Source organism: Cherax quadricarinatus, chromosome 75 (assembly GCF_038502225.1).
Source record: "Cherax quadricarinatus isolate ZL_2023a chromosome 75, ASM3850222v1, whole genome shotgun sequence".
Classification (NCBI taxonomy): domain Eukaryota; kingdom Metazoa; phylum Arthropoda; class Malacostraca; order Decapoda; family Parastacidae; genus Cherax; species Cherax quadricarinatus.
Genome location: NC_091366.1, coordinates 499,212 through 521,591, shown reverse-complemented (window position 1 = coordinate 521,591; position 22,380 = coordinate 499,212). Strand labels below are relative to the sequence as shown.

Genomic DNA, 22,380 nt, shown 5'->3' with positions numbered 1-22,380 from the left:
CCACTCTTTGGCACACTAAATGTCTTATTTTACATCAATATAGGCATTTTCATTAATCCATCTATGATATTTTCCTCAAAATTATATATGAAACCCATTACATAGCATATAAACATGATATATACACTCAGAATAAAAATTGATGTAAATATGAGATTTGTTTACAAAGCAGCTGTGTAGGTAGTGTTGGAAGAATTACGTTTTCTCTAGTCAAACACTGGGGGATAACTAGAAAAATATTCTTTTCGTATGCCTTTACTCTATATATAGCAATTCACGACCCTTGTGGGTTTAGTGCTTTTTATAATAATAATAATATTATTATTATTATTATTATCTTCATTCACTCTAAAAATGATGTGTTGCTGTTTGTTTATTCTGAACTAACTTGTACAACTTGTACACAATGTAAGAGTATTTGTATTGTGAGGTAATTATTATTATAATAAAAAAATATTGAGGTAAATGTTTTACAAACTCTTACAAATGGACGTGAATGAACTAAAAGTAGATACACATTAATACGCATTTATTTCACCTGACCAAGTGATCGTCCACTACCTGTTCAGTTTGTGTTCTTACATTGTCTCAACTCTGTATCTCGTTCTCTCTCTCGTTTACTCTTTCGTTAACTAGTTGGCTCATTGACGATGGCGTCTAAGGTTAGCTGTAATAAAAATCGAAGTCGTAAGCCTCTTGCTTTAAGTGCCAAGTTAGAGGATAATGGTGTGCCATTCTGATTTTATTCAATAAACACCCTGCTACTTACCTCTCACACATTAATATTAATATTTTAAGGTAAGTAATAAGTGTACTCTGTGTGTATCTTACCTTTTATTGTGTTTTTAATGCCTATTTCTATTGCTAACTTAATATAAGTTAGTGTAAACTTGTTGTCTGGCATTTATTGCATATTTTATATGCTCGGTGGCCTGATGGCTAAAAGCTCCCGCTTCACACACGGAGGGCCCGGGTTCGATTCCCGGCGGGTGGAAACATTTCGACACGTTTCCTTACACCTGTTGTCCTGTTCACCTAGCAGCAAATAGGTACCTGGGTGTTAGTCGACTGGTGTGGGTCGCATCCTGGGGGACAAGATTAAGGACCCCAATGGAAATAAGTTAGACAGTCCTCGATGACGCACTGACTTTCTTGGGTTATCCTGGGTGGCTAACCCTCCAGGGTTAAAAATCCGAACGAAATCTTATCTTATCTTATCTTACTTGTGGAGCTGTGTGGTAGCCGGGTGGAGGGACAACATTACGCTTTCTCTGCTCAGCCATCAGAGAAAACGTGTACAGCAGTAGCTGACAGTGGTGCAGCAGCAGCTGACCGTGGTACTATAGTGTTTCGATAGTATTTCTCACTTTTTTTACCACAGGGTTGCTACTAGAAGATTTCTTTGGGCCCATGGTGGCTTATTTAGCAGTTACAAGCACTAAAAACAATGGAATAATACAAAATATATCGCAGTGGTCCACTGTACATACATACATCCTCTCCTCACTTACCAACAGAGTTTTGTTCCTAAGACCATGCCTGTAAATGTCATTTATCAAGAAATCACCAGTATACTCACCATTGCCAGACGCTATTCTGCACTCACCATCAGTACACACTATATTACACACTCCATCATCAGACACTATTGTACACTCACCATCACTTAGACACTATATTACACTCATTATCACCTGACACTATTACACACACTATCACCTGACTATTACACTCACTATCACCTGACACTATTCTTCATTCACCATCACTGGGCACTATACTACTCACTATCATTTGACACTATACTAAACTCACCACCACTATACACTATCACTAGACACTATACTACTCACCATCACTTCACACAATACTACACTCACTAACCAAACCAACCACTATACACCAGACAAGGCAACACCACTACACTAGACAAACCAACACCACCACACTAGACAAACCAACACCACTACACACTAGACAAACCAACACCACTACACTAGACAAACCAACACCACTACACTAGACAAACCAACACCACCACACTAGACAAACCAACACCACTACACACTAGACAAACCAACACCACTACACTAGACAAACCAGCACCACTACACTAGACAAACCAACACCACTACACACTAGACAAACCAACACCACCACACTAGACAAACCAACACCACTACACACTAGACAAACCAACACCACCACACTAGACAAACCAACACCACTACACACTAAACAAACCAACACCACTACACACTAGACAAACCAACACCACTACACTAGACAAACCAACACCACTACACTAGACAAACCAACACCACTACACTAGACAAACCAACACCACTACACTAGACAAACCAACACCACTACACTAGACAAACCAACACCACTACACACTAGACAAACCAACACCACTACACACTAAACAAACCAACACCACTACACACTAGACAAACCAACACCACTACACTAGACAAACCAACACCACTACACTAGACAAACCAACACCACTACACTAGACAAACCAACACCACTACACTAGACAAACCAACACCACTACACACTAGACAAACCAACACCACTACACACTAAACAAACCAACACCACTACACACTAGACAAACCAACACCACTACACTAGACAAACCAACACCACTACACACTAGACAAACCAACACCACTACACACTAGACAAACCAACACCACTACACACTAAACAAACCAACACCACTACACACTAGACAAACCAACACCACTACACTAGACAAACCAACACCACTACACTAGACAAACCAACACCACTACACTAGACAAACCAACACCACTACACACTAGACAAACCAACACCACTACACTAGACAAACCAACACCACTACACTAGACAAACCAACACCACTACACACTAGACAATTATTATTATTATTATAATCAAGGGGGAAGCGCTAAACCCGGAGGATTATACAGCACCTGGGGGGGGGGATGTGGAAGGCATTCAGGCTTAATTCGGGGAACTGGAGCACAGATCCAATTCCCTAAATCAAGAGCCCCTCACCAACATCAAGGAACCTTCCTTGAGGGGTACACACTAGACAAACCAACACCACTACTTAACACCACTACTCGGTAAACAAGTTAACATCACTACTCTGTAAACAAGTTAACATCACTACTCTGTAAACAAGTTAACATCACTACTCTGTAAACAAGTTAACATCACTACTCTGTAAACAAGTTAACATCACTACTCTGTAAACAAGTTAACATCACTACTCTGTAAACAAGTTAACATCACTACTCTGTAAACAAGTTAACACCACTACTCTGTAAACAAGTTAACATCACTACTCTGTAAACAAGTTAACATCACTACTCTGTAAACAAGCTAACACCACTATACACAAATAACCCGCACATAAAAGAGAGAAGCTTACGACGACGTTTCGGTCCGACTTGGACCATTGACAAGGTCACACAGTGTGACTTTGTCAATGGTCCAAGTCGGACCGAAACGTCGTCGTAAGCTTCTCTCTTTCATGTGCGGGTTATTTGTGTATCGTTCCAGTCACGGTATTGTGCCTTTTTTGTTATTTAACACCACTACTTGGTAAACAAACCAACACCACTACACTAGGTAAACTAACACCACTACACACTAGGTAAACTAACACCACTACACACTAGGTAAACTAACACCACTACACACTAGGTAAACTAACACCACTACACACTAGGTAAACTAACACTGCTACACACTAGGTAAACTAACACCACTACACTAGGTAAACTAACACTGCTACACACTAGGTAAACTAACACCACTACACACTAGGTAAACTAACACCACTACACACTAGGTAAACTAACACCACTACACTAGGTAAACTAACACTGCTACACACTAGGTAAACTAACACCACTACACACTAGGTAAACTAACACTGCTGCACACTAGGTAAACTAACACCACTACACACTAGGTAAACTAACACCGCTACACACTAGGTAAACTAACACCACTACACTAGGTAAACTAACACTGCTACACACTAGGTAAATTAACACCACTACACACTAGGTAAACTAACACCACTACACACTAGGTAAACTAACACCACTACACACTAGGTAAACTAACACCACTACACACTAGGTAAACTAACACCACTACACACTAGGTAAACTAACACCACTACACACTAGGTAAACTAACACCACTACACACTAGGTAAACTAACACCACTACACACTAGGTAAACTAACACCACTACACACTAGGTAAACTAACACCACTACACACTAGGTAAACTAACACCGCTACACACTAGGTAAACTAACACCACTACACTAGGTAAACTAACACTGCTACACACTAGGTAAATTAACACCACTACACACTAGGTAAACTAACACCACTACACACTAGGTAAACTAACACCACTACACACTAGGTAAACTAACACCACTACACACTAGGTAAACTAACACCACTACACACTAGGTAAACTAACACCACTACACACTAGGTAAACTAACACTGCTACACACTAGGTAAACTAACACCACTACACACTAGACAAACTATCACCTTTACACATTACACATACTATCACCTTTTTTTTTTTTTTTTTTTTTTTTTTTTTTTTTTTTACAGTTGTGGTTATAAAAGTATTCCTGACCATCTCTCACATCACTGGTTGATGTCACCTCAGCATTGGCGATGAGCAAATATTTTTTGCACCATAACGGCCACTGCTGCCACTGCTTCGACAACTCTCTTTTTGAGTCGTTTACATTTCGTTGTGATGTTCATGATTTCATGCAAGCGTTCCTGAACAGTGGTCAAATTGGGTCGCTTCCCTGCTTCAGGATCCATCATTTCTCGTGCCAGGACATTCAGCTTCTTAGACTGATTCTTATTTTTTAAGTAATCAGAAACAAAACTAATAAGAGCCCCAAAGGAATACACATCCATGGTTGGAGATACCTTGCCTTTAATATGTGTCTCTGGAGCATAGTGTTCACTTTGAGAATTGAAGCCCCGATGATCCTCACCTGCCTTCCGGGCCAGGCCGAAGTCTATTATGTTGAACCAATACATTGTCAGTTTTAAGGTCCATGTGTACAAATCCTTTATCATGAACCTCCTGGAGGCTCTCAGCTAACTTAATCAAAGCCAAGATGCGCTTTGAGGAAGACTTACAATTGTAGAAAAATTCGTTGAAATCTGTGTGTCCACGATACTCCATAACCATGGCTGGGTAATCATAGGCCATGTATCTCACCAGAGGGGCACCTCCAGCACCATCAACTTCATGAAGCAAATTCATTTCATGGCCAAATATCCTCATGTAGTTTTTTTCATGGGATTTTTTGACGCACAGTTTTTCACCGAGTACAGTGAAGAGATAGACTGATCCGCTGACTCCGCTGCCAAGGAATGTACACTCTGGGCTCATCATCACTAGGTCTGCCAGCTCCTCAAAGGAGACAAAGGTAACCTTTTTAGCATCCATTTTAAAGAAGTGAAGATGCGGTACTGTCCCTCGAAGTTGACTTCTTCAACCTCACGAAGTTTTACCGGTCTTCAGTTGCCTCTATTAAAGTACTTCAGTATAGCTTATTATCTTCTTTAATATAGTTATATTAGAATATTACTCTTCACCTTCAGGAAGTTTAACCAAGTCTTCAATTGCCTCTACTAAAGTACTTCTTTATAGATTATTGTCTTTTTTAATATAGTTATATTTCAATTTAACATAGTGTTTAGTAATGAGTCTATGTAGTGTTTAGTAGTGAAAGTCTATGTAGTGTTTAGTAGTGAGAGTGTGTGTAGTGTTTAGTAGTGAGAGTGTGTGTAGTGTTTAGTAGTGAGAGTCTATGTAGTGTTTAGTAGTGAGAGTGTGTGTAGTTTTTAGTAGTGAGAGTCTATGTAGTGTTTAGTAGTGAGAGTCTATGTAGTGTCATATATTAAGTGAGTAATTGACCAACAATACACAGAATATTTATTTTAAAATATTTTTTGTCCTTAGCTTATAGTGAGTCGTGAATATTTTTTATTGTAAGAAGTGTGAATAAATGAAGAATAGCCATAATTGAAAACCGCTGTACTGGAAAATATCAGAAAGTGAGACCCTCCTGTATTTCTATTGTATTATAATATACTTTCTTTAAACAAAATGCCAGATAAACTGAGGAAGCAGACTAAAATGTCTAATACCTCAGATCAAGAGCCTCATCACTGTACCAAAGAGCCCCCACTTGAAGAGGGGTGGTAGTAGTAGTAGTAGTGGTGGTGGTAGTAGTAGTAGTGGTTGTGGTAGTAGTAGTAGTGGTTGTGGTAGTGGTGGTGATGGCAGTAGTAATGGTGGTAGTAGTTGCTGTGGTAGTTATAGTAGTGGTGATGGTGGTAGTAGTAGTGGTAGTAATGTTGATAGTGGTAATGGTAGTAATGTTGATAGTGGTAGTTTCTGCTACTCTACTCACCACTTTCTTCACTACAGTATGTAAGTGTTTATGTTTCTGTAAATTAACCAATAATAACTTAACTTTGGTAATAAGGTAGGAAAACCATTGTGTCTATATTTGGTGTGTTCATGCATTGTTCTCAGTGATGGTGTTGCAAATAATACTGGTTCTCTTAACAAAATATTTAATGTTGTCAGCGACTCATATCAGTTGAAAGTCTCTTTATTTTCTATAATTATAGGGCAGTGATTCAACTCTAGGATAACAACTTTACTGTACATTTCCTTTTAAGAAACTGAAATGAAAATCTATGACAAATCATTCGACTTGAGAAATATATCGATTAATCTTGCTTCTGAAATCTGGATTTATATTTACTGTTCAGTTATCTCCATAGTGAATTGTCAGAAACTCAAAATTACTTTGATAATGTCAAATAAGCAAACTTAAAAGTCACCATTAAGTAGAGTGTAAATATTAGTGTTAGTCAGGCTGAAATACTCAGTCTTTCTTTGTGCTTTCTTTGTGCTTAACAGTATTTTATAACATGTAAATCTCACATTGTATAATACGCACAGGGGCACACTTATACAGCAGGTTAGATACCAGGCTACTGTAGGGCCCCACTTATACAGCAGATTAGGTCCTGAGCTACTGAAGGGCTCCACTTATACAGCAGGTTAGGTCCTGAGCTACTGAAGGGCTCCACTTATACAGCAGGTTAGGTCCTGAGCTACTGAAGGGCTCCACTTATACAGCAGGTTAGGTCCTGAGCTACTGAAGGGCTCCACTTATACAGCAGGTTAGGTTCTGGGCTATGTATTCTTGTTGTATTATAACATACTTTCTATAAACAAAATGCCAAATAAACTGAGGAAGGAGACTTAAAGGTCTAATTCCTCAGACCAAGAGCCTCTTCACCGTGCCAAAGAGCCCCCATTGAAGAGGGGTGGTAGTAGTAGTGGTGGTGGTAGTAGTAGTAGTGGTGGTGATAGTTGTAGTGGTGGTGGTAGTGGCAGTAGTAATGGTAGTACTAGTAGTGGTAGTAGTAGTAATGTTGATAGTAGTGCTTTCTGCTAATCTCCTTAACACCTGCTTCACTACTGTAGGTAAGTGTTTATATTTCTGTAAATTAACCAATTATAACTTAGAAATAACTTTGGTAATAAGGTAGGAAAAATCATTGCATCTGTATTTGGAGTGTTGGTGCATCATTCTCAGTGATGGTGTTGCAAAGAATACTGATTCTCTTACAGTGTACAGTAAGGCCCCGCTTTACGGCGGTCCGCTAATACGGCGATGTCAAATTATGACCAAAATTTGCTATACGGCAAGTGGTCTTTTAAATACGGCGCGCCCCACCCGGTTTGTTTACATTTTCCGTGACCTCATCTATTATGTCAGGAAACTTTCCAAAATTTCAAGTTTTTTAAAGTTACTGCATATTTTATATGTACTCTGATAATTATACTTAAATGTACCTGTACCTAAATATACTTACACACTGTGATGGTATGCAGGTACACATTAAAATCGCTAAGTCTCTCTCTACTCATGACGCCAATACTACGTAATAATAACCACTCTTCGACACACTAAATGTCTTATTTACATCAATATAGGCATTTTCATTAATCCATCTATGATATTTTCCTCAAAATTATATATGAAACCCATTACATAGCATATAAACATGATATATACACTCAGAATAAAAATTGATGTAAATATGAGATTTGTTTACAAAGCAGCTGTGTAGGTAGTGTTGGAAGAATTACGTTTTCTCTAGTCAAACGCTGGGGGATAACTAGAAAAATATTCTTTTCGTATGCCTTTACTCTATATATAGCAATTCATGACCCTTGTGGGTTTAGTGTTTTTTATAATAAATAATAATAATAATTATTATTATTATTATTAATATTAATAGTAATAATAATAATATTATTATTATTATTATTATTAATATTATTATCTTCATTCACTCTAAAATTGATGTGTTGCTGTTTGTTTATTCTGAACTAACTTGTACAACTTGTACACAATGTAAGAGTATTTGTATTTTGAGGTAATTATTATTAAAATAAAAAAATATTGAGGTAAATGTTTTACAAACTCTTACAAATGGACGTGAATGAACTAAAAGTAGATACACATTAATACGCATTTATTTCACCTGACCAAGTGATCGTCCACTACCTGTTCAGTTTGTGTTCTTACATTGTCTCAACTCTGTATCTCGTTCTCTCTCTCGTTTACTCTTTCGTTAACTAGTTGGCTCTCGTTAACAATGGCGTCTAAGGTTAGCTGTAATAAAAAGAGGAGTCGTAAGCCTCTTGCTTTAAGTGCCAAGTTAGAGGATGATGGTGTGCCATTCTGATTTTATTCAATAAACACCCTGCTACTTACCTCTCACACATTAATATTAATATTTTAAGGTAAGTAATAAGTGTACTCTGTGTGTATCTTACCTTTTATTGTGTTTTTAATGCCTATTTCTATTGCTAACTTAATATAAGTTAGTGTAAACTTGTTCTCTGGCATTTATTGCATATTTTATATGCTCTGATAGTAATACTTGTGGAGCTGTGTGGTAGCCGTGTGGAGGGACAACATTACGTTTTCTCTGTTTAGCCATCAGAGAAAACGTGTATGAATCTGCGTTGGCCCAGCCACTCCCCCACTCAGCTTTTGTTTACAATTTTCGGCATGAATTATTTATTACTTCTACCTTCGTTTATAATGGCATCTAAAGGTAGTTGTTAGAAATGATTAAATTCAGTGAACAAGGCATGTCGATGTTAATAATATGGCTCTGGGCCACAGTGTAGGTAGCCGGTAGATGTAGCCCAGGCGGGCTACACCTACCGGCTACCTTCACTGACTTTATACAAATAAATACTACTCACCTCTCTTCCTATATTAAGACTAAACATATTATAAGGTAAATAATGAGTGTACTGTATGTGCATTTTACCTCTCTGAGATGTTTTAAATATCGTATATTAAGTATGAGACGGGGAGCCAGTGCTACCTACACCTGGGCTACCTGCACCTGACTTCCTACAAATAAGTACTACTCACCTCTCTCCCTACATTAAGATTACAAATACTTTAAGATAAGTAATGAATTTACTGTGACTGTATTTTACTTTGTGTGTTTTTAATGCCTACTTCTATTACTAACAATATAATTTAGTGTAAGCTTGTTGTCTGGCATTTATATGCATTTATAAATGGAAAAAAATGGAGTTCTGCCTTCCAGCGATGTCTGCTTTCCGGCAACAGCCTGGAACCTAACCCGCCGTATAAGTGGGGCCCTACTGTATATGACATGTAAAAAGTGATGATGGAAATATATAATATAGAGGCACGAACTCCTTCACATGAGTGCAAAACACTTTACACAGCAGGAAAAATTCGTTGCGAGATTAAAAATTGAGGAAATTAGAAGATAGTGTATAGAGATTCAAAGAGCAAAGAAGGAATATTGTGATGGCATGGGTCATGTAGAAAGACTGAAGCAAAATAGCAAAGAGGGTTTATAAATGTAGGGTGGGTGGAAGGAGTAAAAGGACACATCCAAAGAAGAGTTGAAAGGGCAAGGACACATGAAACTGTGATATTTCGTTGTGGCAACGTTTCAGTTTCCAGGAGCTTTGTCAAGCTCCTGGAGAGTGAAATGTTGCCACAATAAAATGTCACATTAGTTATATCTGTCTCTTTACCCAACATTTTGTCGGAAATTCTACCATCATTACTAGCAATAGGGATTGTGTGAAATGGATATCGAGTGGTATGGATTTAAACACTTAGTAGACATATGTGCGTACTGAAACAAGTGTGCGTGTGAGAATGTTTTCCCAAACTTCACATACAGTAACACTTGACTGCCAGCAAGGTAATATCTCTAAAGTAACTTGAGTTTTGGAGGTTGGTAAATACAGCACAGTACAGCATACATTCACTTTTGAAAGTGAGTTTCAGAGGATGACATCAACATTGGATTACAGTGATTATGTATTCGTTGGTTTTGACTGAATTCTGGATATAGTTTTGACTGCAGTTATTTTCTTTAACTTTTCTTATATTGTGGTTGTGTTCAGTGTATCGTTAGTGCAGCACCTTAGTTCTGAATACTGCAGTTGATCTTGGTACATACAGTGTTCCATTTACTGCAGTTTGATGTTAGCAACAGTATAATGTTACTATCTTTTTCTATATACAGCACTAAATGACTTTCATTTTTTATAAATAATACAACTTACTCTATGTTTGTGTCCTTTGGGAATGGCAGCTACTGATTGAGTAATGATAAAAGTTTTCTTCTTGGGTGACAGTATAGTGTCTCAGTGGGAAAAATGACTCACAAGCTGAAAGAAATTTGGTATTACATCACATTTGTACATACTTGGTGTTGCTCAACATTAACAAATTTCTTCCAGGGAAAAAGAAGCAGTCGAAAATGAAGTATTTGCCAAAAAAGATGAAGGAATGAGAGAGGGACGAGATCAGATTGTTCCTCCCCCGGGACTTCCCCAAAAGAGTATGTACCTTTGTTGGGTCAAATTATATAGTAGCAATTGCATCTCATTTAAATTCTTGGTGTATTTGTTGCATATTCAGCTTTGTTCCATGTGCTATTGCTGGTGATACTTAGCAGCACTACATAGTACTGTATATGGGAATCATATGTTGGTAGTGAAGAATAAAAAGGCACAATACTGTTGACTGGAACATTACATAAATAACCTGCACACATGGGGAAAGAAACTTAAGGTTTCAGTCCGAATTGAACCGAAACATCGTTATAAATTTTCTCCTTTACGTATGTGGGTTTTTTGTGTAATGTCAGTAGTAATTTCAAAGCTTAAAAGCTTAATTTAATGAGTTTCACAAAGGATTATGCTCTCTTAATCTTGTTTTACACACCTTCCCAAACTCCACCAACCTTTGCAACCTGTCTTCAGAATCTCCTGACAGAACTGTTATCATAAATAAAGAGCAAATGTGACAAATCCCACTTCATATCAGATTCATTATCTTGATCCCACACTCCTCCAAACACTTGCATTCACTTCTTTTACCACCTAATCTATAAACATGTTAAACAACTACGATGACATCACACATACCTGTCTTATGCTTACTTTTAGTGGAAAATAATCCCCCTAATGTCCAACCAAGTCTACTACAGCCTGGCAGATCAGTTCCTGATCTGAAGACAGGGCTGTAGTACATATGTTGGAATTTGTGCAGCCTAGCACCTACAGCCTGGTTGATTGGTCCAATTTAAGTGCTACAGCACTTAAAGACAGCTGGGACCAACTGGTAGTGTCCCTTTTGTGTGAATGGTGGATATTGAAAAGTCTTGGTCCCTCAACTTTTGTGCCTTTCCTGCTTTTCATTGGAGGTATTTAATACCATCTATCTGCACAGCCTCTTGCTCTTATAAGGAATAATATTGGTATATGTATCTGGGAGCAATCCCTCTAGAATTTTCTAGGTGTAAATTATGATGTATCTTTCTTGCATACATTCCATGGAGTACAATTCAACAACTTCTGTGTTTCCTATAATTTAGGTGTTTGACTTAGTTTACATGAGCAGTGAATGTTCTCTCTACATTCTCCAGTTCTGCATTTTTTTTTTTTCACCCCCCTGCCATATCCCACTGAGACAGGATGACCTTAAAAGAAGAACAGTTTTTTTTTTTTAATTTAGTAATTTATATAGGAGAAAGGGTTGCTAGCCCCTTGTTCCTGGCATTTTCTGCAATTTTGCTTGTCTTAGAAAGATGTGTTAGCGTGTAGCAATGTTCAGGTCTGGAGGGGACAAGTGACTTCATCATTTATTTGGCATCTCGTTTTGAAGGTTTAATTCAAGATCTTATCATTGTCTTGCTCTTGTGGTAACAACATTCTTGTCATCCTTGAGCATTAGAGATTACGACCTTAATACTTCTGGCTTCCTCAGATTTCACCTGAAAATCTTCATCAATTCCTGTAGTAAAATTACTTGACAAAAAATTAGACAAAAATTTGCTACTGAAAAATTATGAGCCCAAGAAGATATTTGCAGGTTCTTGCAGTCATAGGTAAAGTCGACCCTGGTTGTACATAGTAAGTCTGGTGCTGTATGCTACAGTATTGACATATAAACAAGACGAGCAGAAGTCGAGACGGATCAAATTAAGCAGCAATATAACAGTTCAAAATTTTTTGGTGATTAGAAATAAGAAGAGTGAAAGTGTTTCTCTTTTTTGGGTCACCCTGCCTCGGTGGGAGACGGCCAGCCTGTTAAAAAAAAATAAAACCACAGTATTAAAGTTATTATTTTTATTATGAGGGTGCCTGTAATTTATATCACAAATTAAACATGTACAAGTCACTATCTTAAAAATAATATAATATATATAGGAATGATTAATTTAAGCCTAAATACATACTGCAATATATGTTTAATATATTACAAGGAACAACAAGACAAGAAGCAATTGTTGCAGCCATGAAACATGCTTGGAAAGGTTACAAGACATATGCCTGGGGTCACGATCATCTCAAGCCAATATCAAGAACACGAAATGACTGGTTAAGGCTCGGGCTTACACTTATAGATGCGCTTGATACCCTATGGATTATGGACCTCAAGGAAGGTGAGAAGAAAAGTTAACATTGGGCATCATCGGTGATTTTGTTTAAGAATGCTTAATTTGAAATACAGTGTAATCTTTTTCCATTACAAACTGATGTATCGATGTTTATTTGTTACTACTTTTAATTAATTACATTTAACATTTAGATTACTAAATGTAAAAAGAAAAACTTTTGTTTTTCTTTTTAGGTCACCCTGCCTTGGTGGGAGACGGCTGGTACATTAAAAAAAAAAAAAAACAATAGTTGTATGATCTAACCAACCCGCAAAATTAATTCACTGTTTGATTTTGAAGGTTACGTTACGTTAATTTAATATAACCTATCCTAAATTTACTTATACAGCAAGTAATTGTCAATAAGTTAAATTACTTAAGAGGAAGGTATGGTCTGTTAGCAGCAGGAATACACCTCAGCTGCTTAATTAGTTGGAAACTGTAAGCTCGTTAAGTGCATTGTAATGATGTGTTGTCTCAGCATGTTTTCCCACTTGGGGGGGGCTAAGAGGCAGCAGGAAATAGAGTAGATATAGGAAGTATCAGTGAGAGTAGTAATACCAGTTATATTGCTACTAAGTATTACTATCATAAAAATAACCTGGTTCAGACTTCTCTTGTTGTTGATATTTCTGGTGACAGCTCTTATTTCCTTCTGTTCTTGCTCTCTCTAGTACCTTGATGAATCTTGCTGTTCTCTGTCTGAAAGGTTTAAACAACATGAACTGCTTCACCTTGTTGGTACTGACAACACTTCTTTGTCACGTTAGATGATAACCTCTGTGTACAAACTTTCTTCTCCCTCCCTCCCTCCTTTCGCTCTTTTCTTCACTTTCTGAAAAAGAGGTGGTTTTTGTTATTCTGTACTTGTTAACACCATAATTCCAACAGAGTTCAGTGAGGCTCGAGAGTGGGTGTCGACACAGCTTCACTTCAACTTAAATCAAGATGTTAATCTGTTTGAGACGACCATCAGAGTGTTGGGTGGTCTTCTCTCCACTTATCACCTCACTAAGGAACAAGTCTTCCTTGATAAAGCCGTAAGACAAATCAATATTTTGTTTTATATTTTTGCAGACTTAAAGGCTTTATTTACCAATACAAATGTTACCAGACTAGAAGTGAATGATTAAATATTTGCTTTATGTATTATCCTTATCTTATGCTATTTTTACATTATTTTTTGTAACACACTGGCTGTCTCTCACCAAGGTAGGTTGACCCAAAAAAAGAAACAGTTTCATCATTATTCACACTCGCTGTTTTGCCAGAGGTGCACAAGTACAAGCTCACTTGTCACTCTAAACAGCAAATATCCCCACCACTCCCTTAGTGTTGTACTTGACAATATTATAAACTTGTCAGTGTTAAATACACTGGAATGTAGTTTAATTTTTGCTGTACTACTATATTATTTAACAAATTTAAATACATTGATAATATCACATCAAAGCAGTAGTCCGTGAAAACATTGAATGTATGTAATAATATGACCAAATTTCAAATGCAATTTCAACTTAATTGTAGGGATAGGTGGATGATTTAAGAGTGGAATATTTAAGAATCAGCATGCCAGAGAGAGAACAAGTACTGTGAAGCATCAGTAATCTAGCAGGCAGTTGTCCAGAAAGTCTGACAAGAGTTACCATGATTGCTCATTGTATGTATTACCGTTTAGACATGTTGACAACTTTTCAAATAACAAAATCTTGTGTCTACCTCCATACATTGTACTGCAGAAGTTTTTTTATTTTTTTCTGGGTGACTCGAAAAAGAAACACTTTCGCCATCATTCCTATTATCACTGTCTTCCCAGAGGTGCACAGATATGACAGTTGAGATGTCTCTCTAAACAGCAAATATTCCCAACCCTCCTTTAAAGTGCAGGCATTGTACTCCCCACCTACAAGACTCAAGCCCAGCTAAGCAATTTTCCTGAAATTCTCCACAAAATATTGCCCTTCTTATGCTCCAACAGCTCAAGCCCCAAAACCCATTTGTCTTCACTCACTCCTATCTAACACGCTCACACTGTAGGTCTAATCATAAATGATAGTATAACCATACACCACTCTTGCAGGTGGACTTAGGAGACCGGTTAATTGCTGGGTTTAACAGTGGTTCAGGTGTGCCTTTTGCTGATGTAAACCTTTACTCAAGAAGAGCATCCAAACCCAAGTGGGGCCCAGACTCCTCTACCTCAGAGGTTACAACTATTCAGCTGGAGTTTCGTGATTTATCACGCATTACTGGGAACCCTATATATGAGGTAAGAATATTTTGTGTTTAACTGATTAGATGCCTTCATTTGGGGTGACTTGATGGCAAGGAAAGTGTCTTGGAACTGCCCTCCCTTCCTCAGATCAAATCTGATTACTTCCCATTTCCCTGATTACTTCCCATTCCCCAGATTGCTTCCCATTCCCCTGATTTCATCCCATATTCCAGACTGTATGACCCCTATAGGTTTATTACTTTCATTTGAATACATATACAGTTGAAGCTTGGCTTATAAGTGCCCCACCATACGAGTTTTTCAGGATACGAGCAGTCGCTCGGTTGATTTTTTGTGTCTGGATATGAGCAAAAATTAGGATGTGAGTTTCCCCCTCAAGGGAAGTTCCTTGATGCTGGTGAGGGGCTCTTGATCTAGGGAATTGTATCTGTGCTCCAGTTCCCTAAATTAGGCCTGAATACCTTCCATCCCCTCCCCCCCTACAAACTTTGTATAATCCTATGAGTTTAGCTCTTCCCCATTATAAAAATAATAATATAATAAGTATAGCAATAATATAATAATAATACTATAATAATTATAATAATACTACTTCTCCTTTCAACAAACCGGCCGTATCCTCGGCATACAAGCAGATCGGGATACAAGCTAGGTCACGGAACGGATTAAACTTGTAAGCCAAGGTGCCACTGTACTAACTTATTTAGTGTCTCATCTCATGTGTATCATAACTCCTACAGAAAAGTTGTAATTATATTATCAGCATGTACATTATCGTGTAAACCAGGTAATTATATAAAGTTTCGTAATTTTCAGTCATTTATCAGTATGTTATGTGGGTTTTTATGGTTTAATGCAGTTCCGACATCAGTGAGGTCCATCCATTAAGGCTTCCCTTGTTAAGTGCCTCCTTTATCCCATATGCTGAGAGAGAGAGAGACAGAGACAGTTTTTTTTTTTTTTTTTTTTTTTTTTTTTTTTTTTTTTTTTTTTTTTTTTTTTTTTTTTTTTTTTTTTTTTTTTTTTTTTTTTTTTTTTTTTAATTCTACCTAGGGTTAGTGAATTTAATCACTGGGGAAGTAGAAAAGAATTCATCCTCCATAAACCATGCTTGTCATAAGAGGTGACTAAAATGCCAGGAGCAAGGAGCTAGTTTACCTGGAGAGAGTTCTGGGGGTCAACGCCCCCGCGGCCCGGTCTGTGACCAGGCCTCCTGGTGGATCAGAGCCTGATCAACCAGGCTGTTACTGCTGGCTGCACACAAACCAACGTACGAGCCACAGCCCGGCTGGTCAGGTACCGACTTTAGGTGCTTGTCCAGTGCCAGCTTGAAGACTGCCATGGGTCTGTTGGTAATCCCCCTTATGTATGCTGGGAGGCAGTTGAACAGTCTCGGGCCCCTGACACTTATTGTATGGTCTCTTAACGTGCTAGTGACACCCCTGCTTTTCATTGGGGGGATGTTGCATCGTCTGCCAAGTCTTTTGCTTTCGTAGTGAATGATTTTCGTGTGCAAGTTCAGTACTAGTCCCTCTAGGATTTTCCAGGTGTATATAATCATGTAGTAGGTTGGTAGACAGCAACCACCCAGGGAGGTACTACCGTCCTGCCAAGTGAGTGTAAAACGAAGCCTGTGATTGTTTTACATGATGGTAGGATTGCTGATGTCTTTTGTCTGTCTCATAAATATGCAAGATTACAGGCATGTCTTGCTACTTCTACTTACACTTAGGTCACACTACACATACATGTACACATTTATTTATACACACTCATCTGAGTTTTCTTTGATTTTATCTTAATAGTTCTTGGTCTTATTAATTTTCCTTTTATATCCATGGGGAAGTGGAATAAGAATCTTTCCTCCGTAAGCCATGCGTGTTGTAAAAGTCAACTAAAATGCCGGGAACAATGGGCTAGTAACCCCTTTTCCTGTAAAGATTACTAAAAAGAATAAGAAGAAGAAAATTGTCAAAGTGGGAAGTCTGAATGTGCGTGGATGTTGTGCAGATGATAAGAAAGAGATGATTGTGGATGTTATGAATGAGAAGAAGCTGGATGTCCTGGCTTTAAGTGAAACAAAGCTGAAGGGGGTGGGAGAGTTTCAGTGGAGAGGAATAAATGGGATTAGGTCAGGGGTTTCAAATAGAGTTAGAGCTAAAGAAGGAGTAGCAATAATGTTGAAGGATAAGCTATGGCAGGAAAAGAGGGACTATAAATGTATTAATTCAAGGATTATGTGGAGTAAAATAAAGATTGGATGTGAAAAGTGGGTTATAATAAGCGTGTATGCACCTGGAGAAGAGAGAAGTGTAGAGGAGAGAGAGAGATTTTGGGAAATGTTGAGTGAATGCGTGGGGAGTTTTGAATCAAGTGTGAGAGTAATGGTGGTTGGGGATTTTAATGCTAAAGTGGGTAAAAATGTTATGGAGGGAGTAGTAGGTAAATTTGGGGTGCCAGGGGTAAATGTAAATGGGGAGCCTTTAATTGAGCTATGTGTAGAAAGAAATTTGGTAATAAGTAATACATATTTTATGAAAAAGAGGATAAATAAATATACAAGGTATGATGTAGCACGTAATGAAAGTAGTTTATTAGATTATGTATTGGTGGATAAAAGGTTGATGGGTAGGCTCCAGGATGTACATGTTTATAGAGGGGCAACTGATATATCGGATCATTATTTAGTTGTAGCTACAGTTAGAGTAAGAGGTAGATGGGAAAAGAGGAAGGTGGCAACAACAAGTAAGAGGGAGGTGAAAGTGTATAAACTAAGGGAGGAGGAAGTTCGGGTGAGATATAAGCGACTATTGGCAGAAAGGTGGGCTAGTGCAAAGATGAGTAGTGGGGGGGTTGAAGAGGGTTGGAATAGTTTTAAAAATGCAGTATTAGAATGTGGGGCAGAAGTTTGTGGTTATAGGAGGGTGGGGGCAGGAGGAAAGAGGAGTGATTGGTGGAATGATGAAGTAAAGGGTGTGATAAAAGAGAAAAAGGTAGCTTATGAGAGGTTTTTACAAAGCAGAAGTGTTATAAGAAGAGCAGAGTATATGGAGAGTAAAAGAAAGGTAAAGAGAGTGGTGAGAGAGTGCAAAAGGAGAGCAGATGATAGAGTGGGAGAGGCACTGTCAAGAAATTTTAATGAAAATAAGAAAAAATTTTGGAGTGAGTTAAACAAGTTAAGAAAGCCTAGGGAAAATATGGATTTGTCAGTTAAAAACAGAGTAGGGGAGTTAGTAGATGGGGAGATGGAGGTATTGGGTAGATGGCGAGAATATTTTGAGGAACTTTTAAATGTTAAGGAAGAAACAGAGGCAGTAATTTCATGCACTGGTCAGGGAGGTATACCATCTTTTAGGAGTGAAGAAGAGCAGAATGTAAGTGTGGGGGAGGTACGTGAGGCATTACGTAAAATGAAAGGGGGTAAAGCAGCTGGAACTGATGGGATCATGACAGAAATGTTAAAAGCAGGGGGGGATATAGTGTTGGAGTGGTTGGTACTTTTGTTTAATAAATGTATGAAAGAGGGGAAGGTACCTAGGGATTGGCAGAGAGCATGTATAGTCCCTTTATATAAAGGGAAAGGGGACAAAAGAGACTGTAAAAATTATAGAGGAATAAGCTTACTGAGTATACCAGGAAAAGTGTACGGTAGGGTTATAATTGAAAGAATTAGAGGTAAGACAGAATGTAGGATTGCGGATGAGCAAGGAGGTTTTAGAGTGGGTAGGGGATGTGTAGATCAGGTGTTTACATTGAAGCATATATGTGAACAGTATTTAGATAAAGATAGGGAAGTTTTTATTGCATTTATGGATTTAGAAAAGGCATATGATAGAGTGGATAGAGGAGCAATGTGGCAGATGTTGCAAGTATATGGAATAGGTGGTAAGTTATTAAATGCTGTAAAGAGTTTTTATGAGGATAGTGAGGCTCAGGTTAGGGTGTGTAGAAGAGAGGGAGACTACTTCCCGGTAAAAGTAGGTCTTAGACAGGGATGTGTAATGTCACCATGGTTGTTTAATATATTTATAGATGGGGTTGTAAAGGAAGTAAATGCTAGGGTGTTTGGGAGAGGGGTGGGATTAAATTATGGGGAATCAAATTCAAAATGGGAATTGACACAGTTACTTTTTGCTGATGATACTGTGCTTATGGGAGATTCTAAAGAAAAATTGCAAAGGTTAGTGGATGAGTTTGGGAATGTGTGTAAAGGTAGAAAGTTGAAAGTGAACATAGAAAAGAGTAAGGTGATGAGGGTGTCAAATGATTTAGATAAAGAAAAATTGGATATCAAATTGGGGAGGAGGAGTATGGAAGAAGTGAATGTTTTCAGATACTTGGGAGTTGACGTGTCGGCGGATGGATTTATGAAGGATGAGGTTAATCATAGAATTGATGAGGGAAAAAAGGTGAGTGGTGCGTTGAGGTATATGTGGAGTCAAAAAACGTTATCTATGGAGGCAAAGAAGGGAATGTATGAAAGTATAGTAGTACCAACACTCTTATATGGGTGTGAAGCTTGGGTGGTAAATGCAGCAGCGAGGAGACGGTTGGAGGCAGCGGAGATGTCCTGTTTAAGGGCAATGTGTGGTGTAAATATTATGCAGAAAATTCGGAGTGTGGAAATTAGGAGAAGGTGTGGAGTTAATAAAAGTATTAGTCAGAGGGCAGAAGAGGGGTTGTTGAGGTGGTTTGGTCATTTAGAGAGAATGGATCACAGTAGAATGACATGGAAAGCATATAAATCTATAGGGGAAGGAAGGCGGGGTAGGGGTCGTCCTCGAAAGGGTTGGAGAGAGGGGGTAAAGGAGGTTTTGTGGGTAAGGGGCTTGGACTTCCAGCAAGCGTGCGTGAGCGTGTTAGATAGGAGTGAATGGAGACGAATGGTACTTGGGACCTGACGATCTGTTGGAGTGTGAGCAGGGTAATATTTAGTGAAGGGATTCAGGGAAACCGGTTATTTTCATATAGTCGGACTTGAGTCCTGGAAATGGGAAGTACAATGCCTGCACTTTAAAGGAGGGGTTTGGGATATTGGCAGTTTGGAGGGATATGTTGTGTATCTTTATATGTTTATGCTTCTAGACTGTTGTATTCTGAGCACCTCTGCAAAAACAGTGATAATGTGCGAGTGTGGTGAAAGTGTTGAATGATGATGAAAGTATTTTCTTTTTGGGGATTTTCTTTCTTTTTTGGGTCACCCTGCCTCGGTGGGAGACGGCCGACTTGTTGAAAAAAAAAAAAAAAAAAAAAAATCTCTCCCGCCTGCTTTCCAGGGAATACAGGTTCAGGAACCTCAAGCGCTCCCAGTAATTGAGGTGTTTTATCTCCGTTATGCGTGCCGTGAAGGTTCTCTGTACATTTTCTAGGTCAGCAATTTCACCTGCCTTGAAAGGTGCTGTTAGTGTGCAGCAATATTCCAGCCTAGATAGAACAAGTGACCTGAAGAGTGTCATCATGGGCTTGGCATCCCTAGTTTTGAAGGTTCTCATTATTCATCCTGTCATTTTTCTAGCAGATGCGATTGATACAAAGTTATAGTCCTTGAAGATGAGATCCTCCGACATGATCAGTCCCAGGTCTTTGACGTTGGTGTTTCGCTCTATTTTGTGGCCAGAATTTGTTTTGTACTCTGATGAAGATTTAATTTCCTTGTGTTTACCATATCTGAGTAATTTAAATTTCTCATCGTTGAACTTCATATTGTTTTCTGCAGCCCACTGAAAGATTTGGCTGATGTCCACCTGGAGCCTTGCAGTGTCTGCAATGGAAGACACTGTCATGCAGATTCGGGTGTCATCTGCAAAGGAAGACACGGTGCTGTGGCTGACATCCTTGTCTATGTCAGATATGAGGATGAGGAACAAGATGGAAGCGAGTACTGTGCCTTGTGGAACAGAGCTTTTCACTGTAGCTGTCTCGGACTTCACTCTGTTGACTACTACTACTCTGTGTTCTGTTAGTGAGGAGATTATAGATCCATCGACCAACTTTTCCTGTTATTCCTTTAGCACGCATTTTGTGCGCTATTACGCCATGGTCACACTTGTCGAAGGCTTTTGCAAAGTCTGTATATATTACATCTGCATTCTTTTTGTCTTCTAGTGCACCTAGGACCTTGTCGTAGTGATCCAATAGTTGAGACAGACAGGAGCGACCTGTTCTAAACCCATGTTGCCCTGGGTTGTGTAATTGATGGGTTTCTAGATGGGTGGTGATCTTGCTTCTTAGGACCCTTTCAAAGATTTTTATGATATGGGATGTTAGTGCTATCGGTCTGTAGTTCTTTGCTATTGCTTTACTGCCCCCCTTTGTGGAGTGGGGCTATGTCTGTTGTTTTTAGTAACTGTGGGACGACCCCCGTGTCCATGCTCCCTCTCCATAGGATGGTAAAAGTTCATGATAGGGGCTTCTTGCAGTTCTTGATGAACACGGAGTTCCATAAGTCTGGCCCTGGGGCAGAGTGCATGGGCATGTCATTTATCGCCTGTTCGAAGTCATTTGGCATCAGGATAACATCAGATAGGCTTGTGTTAACCCTTTGACTGTCGCGGCCGTATAGTATATAAGTCTTACGAGGTACCGTGTTTGACGTATATATACTCATAAATTCTAGCGGCTTCAAATCAAGCAGGAGAAAGCTGGTAGGCCCACATGTGAGAGAATGGGTCTGTGTGGTCAGTGTGCACCATATAAAAAAAGTCCTGGAGCACGCAGTGCATAATGAGAAAAAAAACTCCGACCGTTTTTTTTTTTTTTAAATTAAAATGCCGACTTTGTGGTCTATTTTCATATAGTATTTATGGTTGTATTCTCGTTTTCTTGGTCTCATTTGATAGAATGGAAAACATATTATAGAAATATAGGTGATTTTGATTGATTTTACTATAAAAGGAACCTGGAAATGGAGCTCAAAGAAGTGGAAATGTTTGATTTTTGCCGATGTTCAAAAGTAAACAAATGTTGTCATTGTCCAATAAATGTCCAACTAGCCATTCTAATATGCAGTCATGAATGGGTTGATGTTA

General features: G+C 38.5%; 1 protein-coding gene across 2 annotated transcripts in view; it reads left to right on the top strand.

Annotated features, from left to right (window-relative positions):
• The window catches only part of alpha-Man-Ib (alpha-Mannosidase class I b), a 73,168-nt gene that overhangs the window by 30,334 nt on the left and 20,454 nt on the right, over positions 1 to 22,380 (top strand). For both annotated transcript variants that reach the window (XM_070100863.1, XM_070100864.1), the window contains exons 4-7: positions 10,913 to 11,013; positions 12,943 to 13,122; positions 14,008 to 14,156; positions 15,197 to 15,385. In XM_070100863.1, the coding sequence (XP_069956964.1) occupies positions 10,913 to 11,013; positions 12,943 to 13,122; positions 14,008 to 14,156; positions 15,197 to 15,385 (619 nt within the window). The remainder of the gene's footprint in view (positions 1 to 10,912; positions 11,014 to 12,942; positions 13,123 to 14,007; positions 14,157 to 15,196; positions 15,386 to 22,380) is intronic.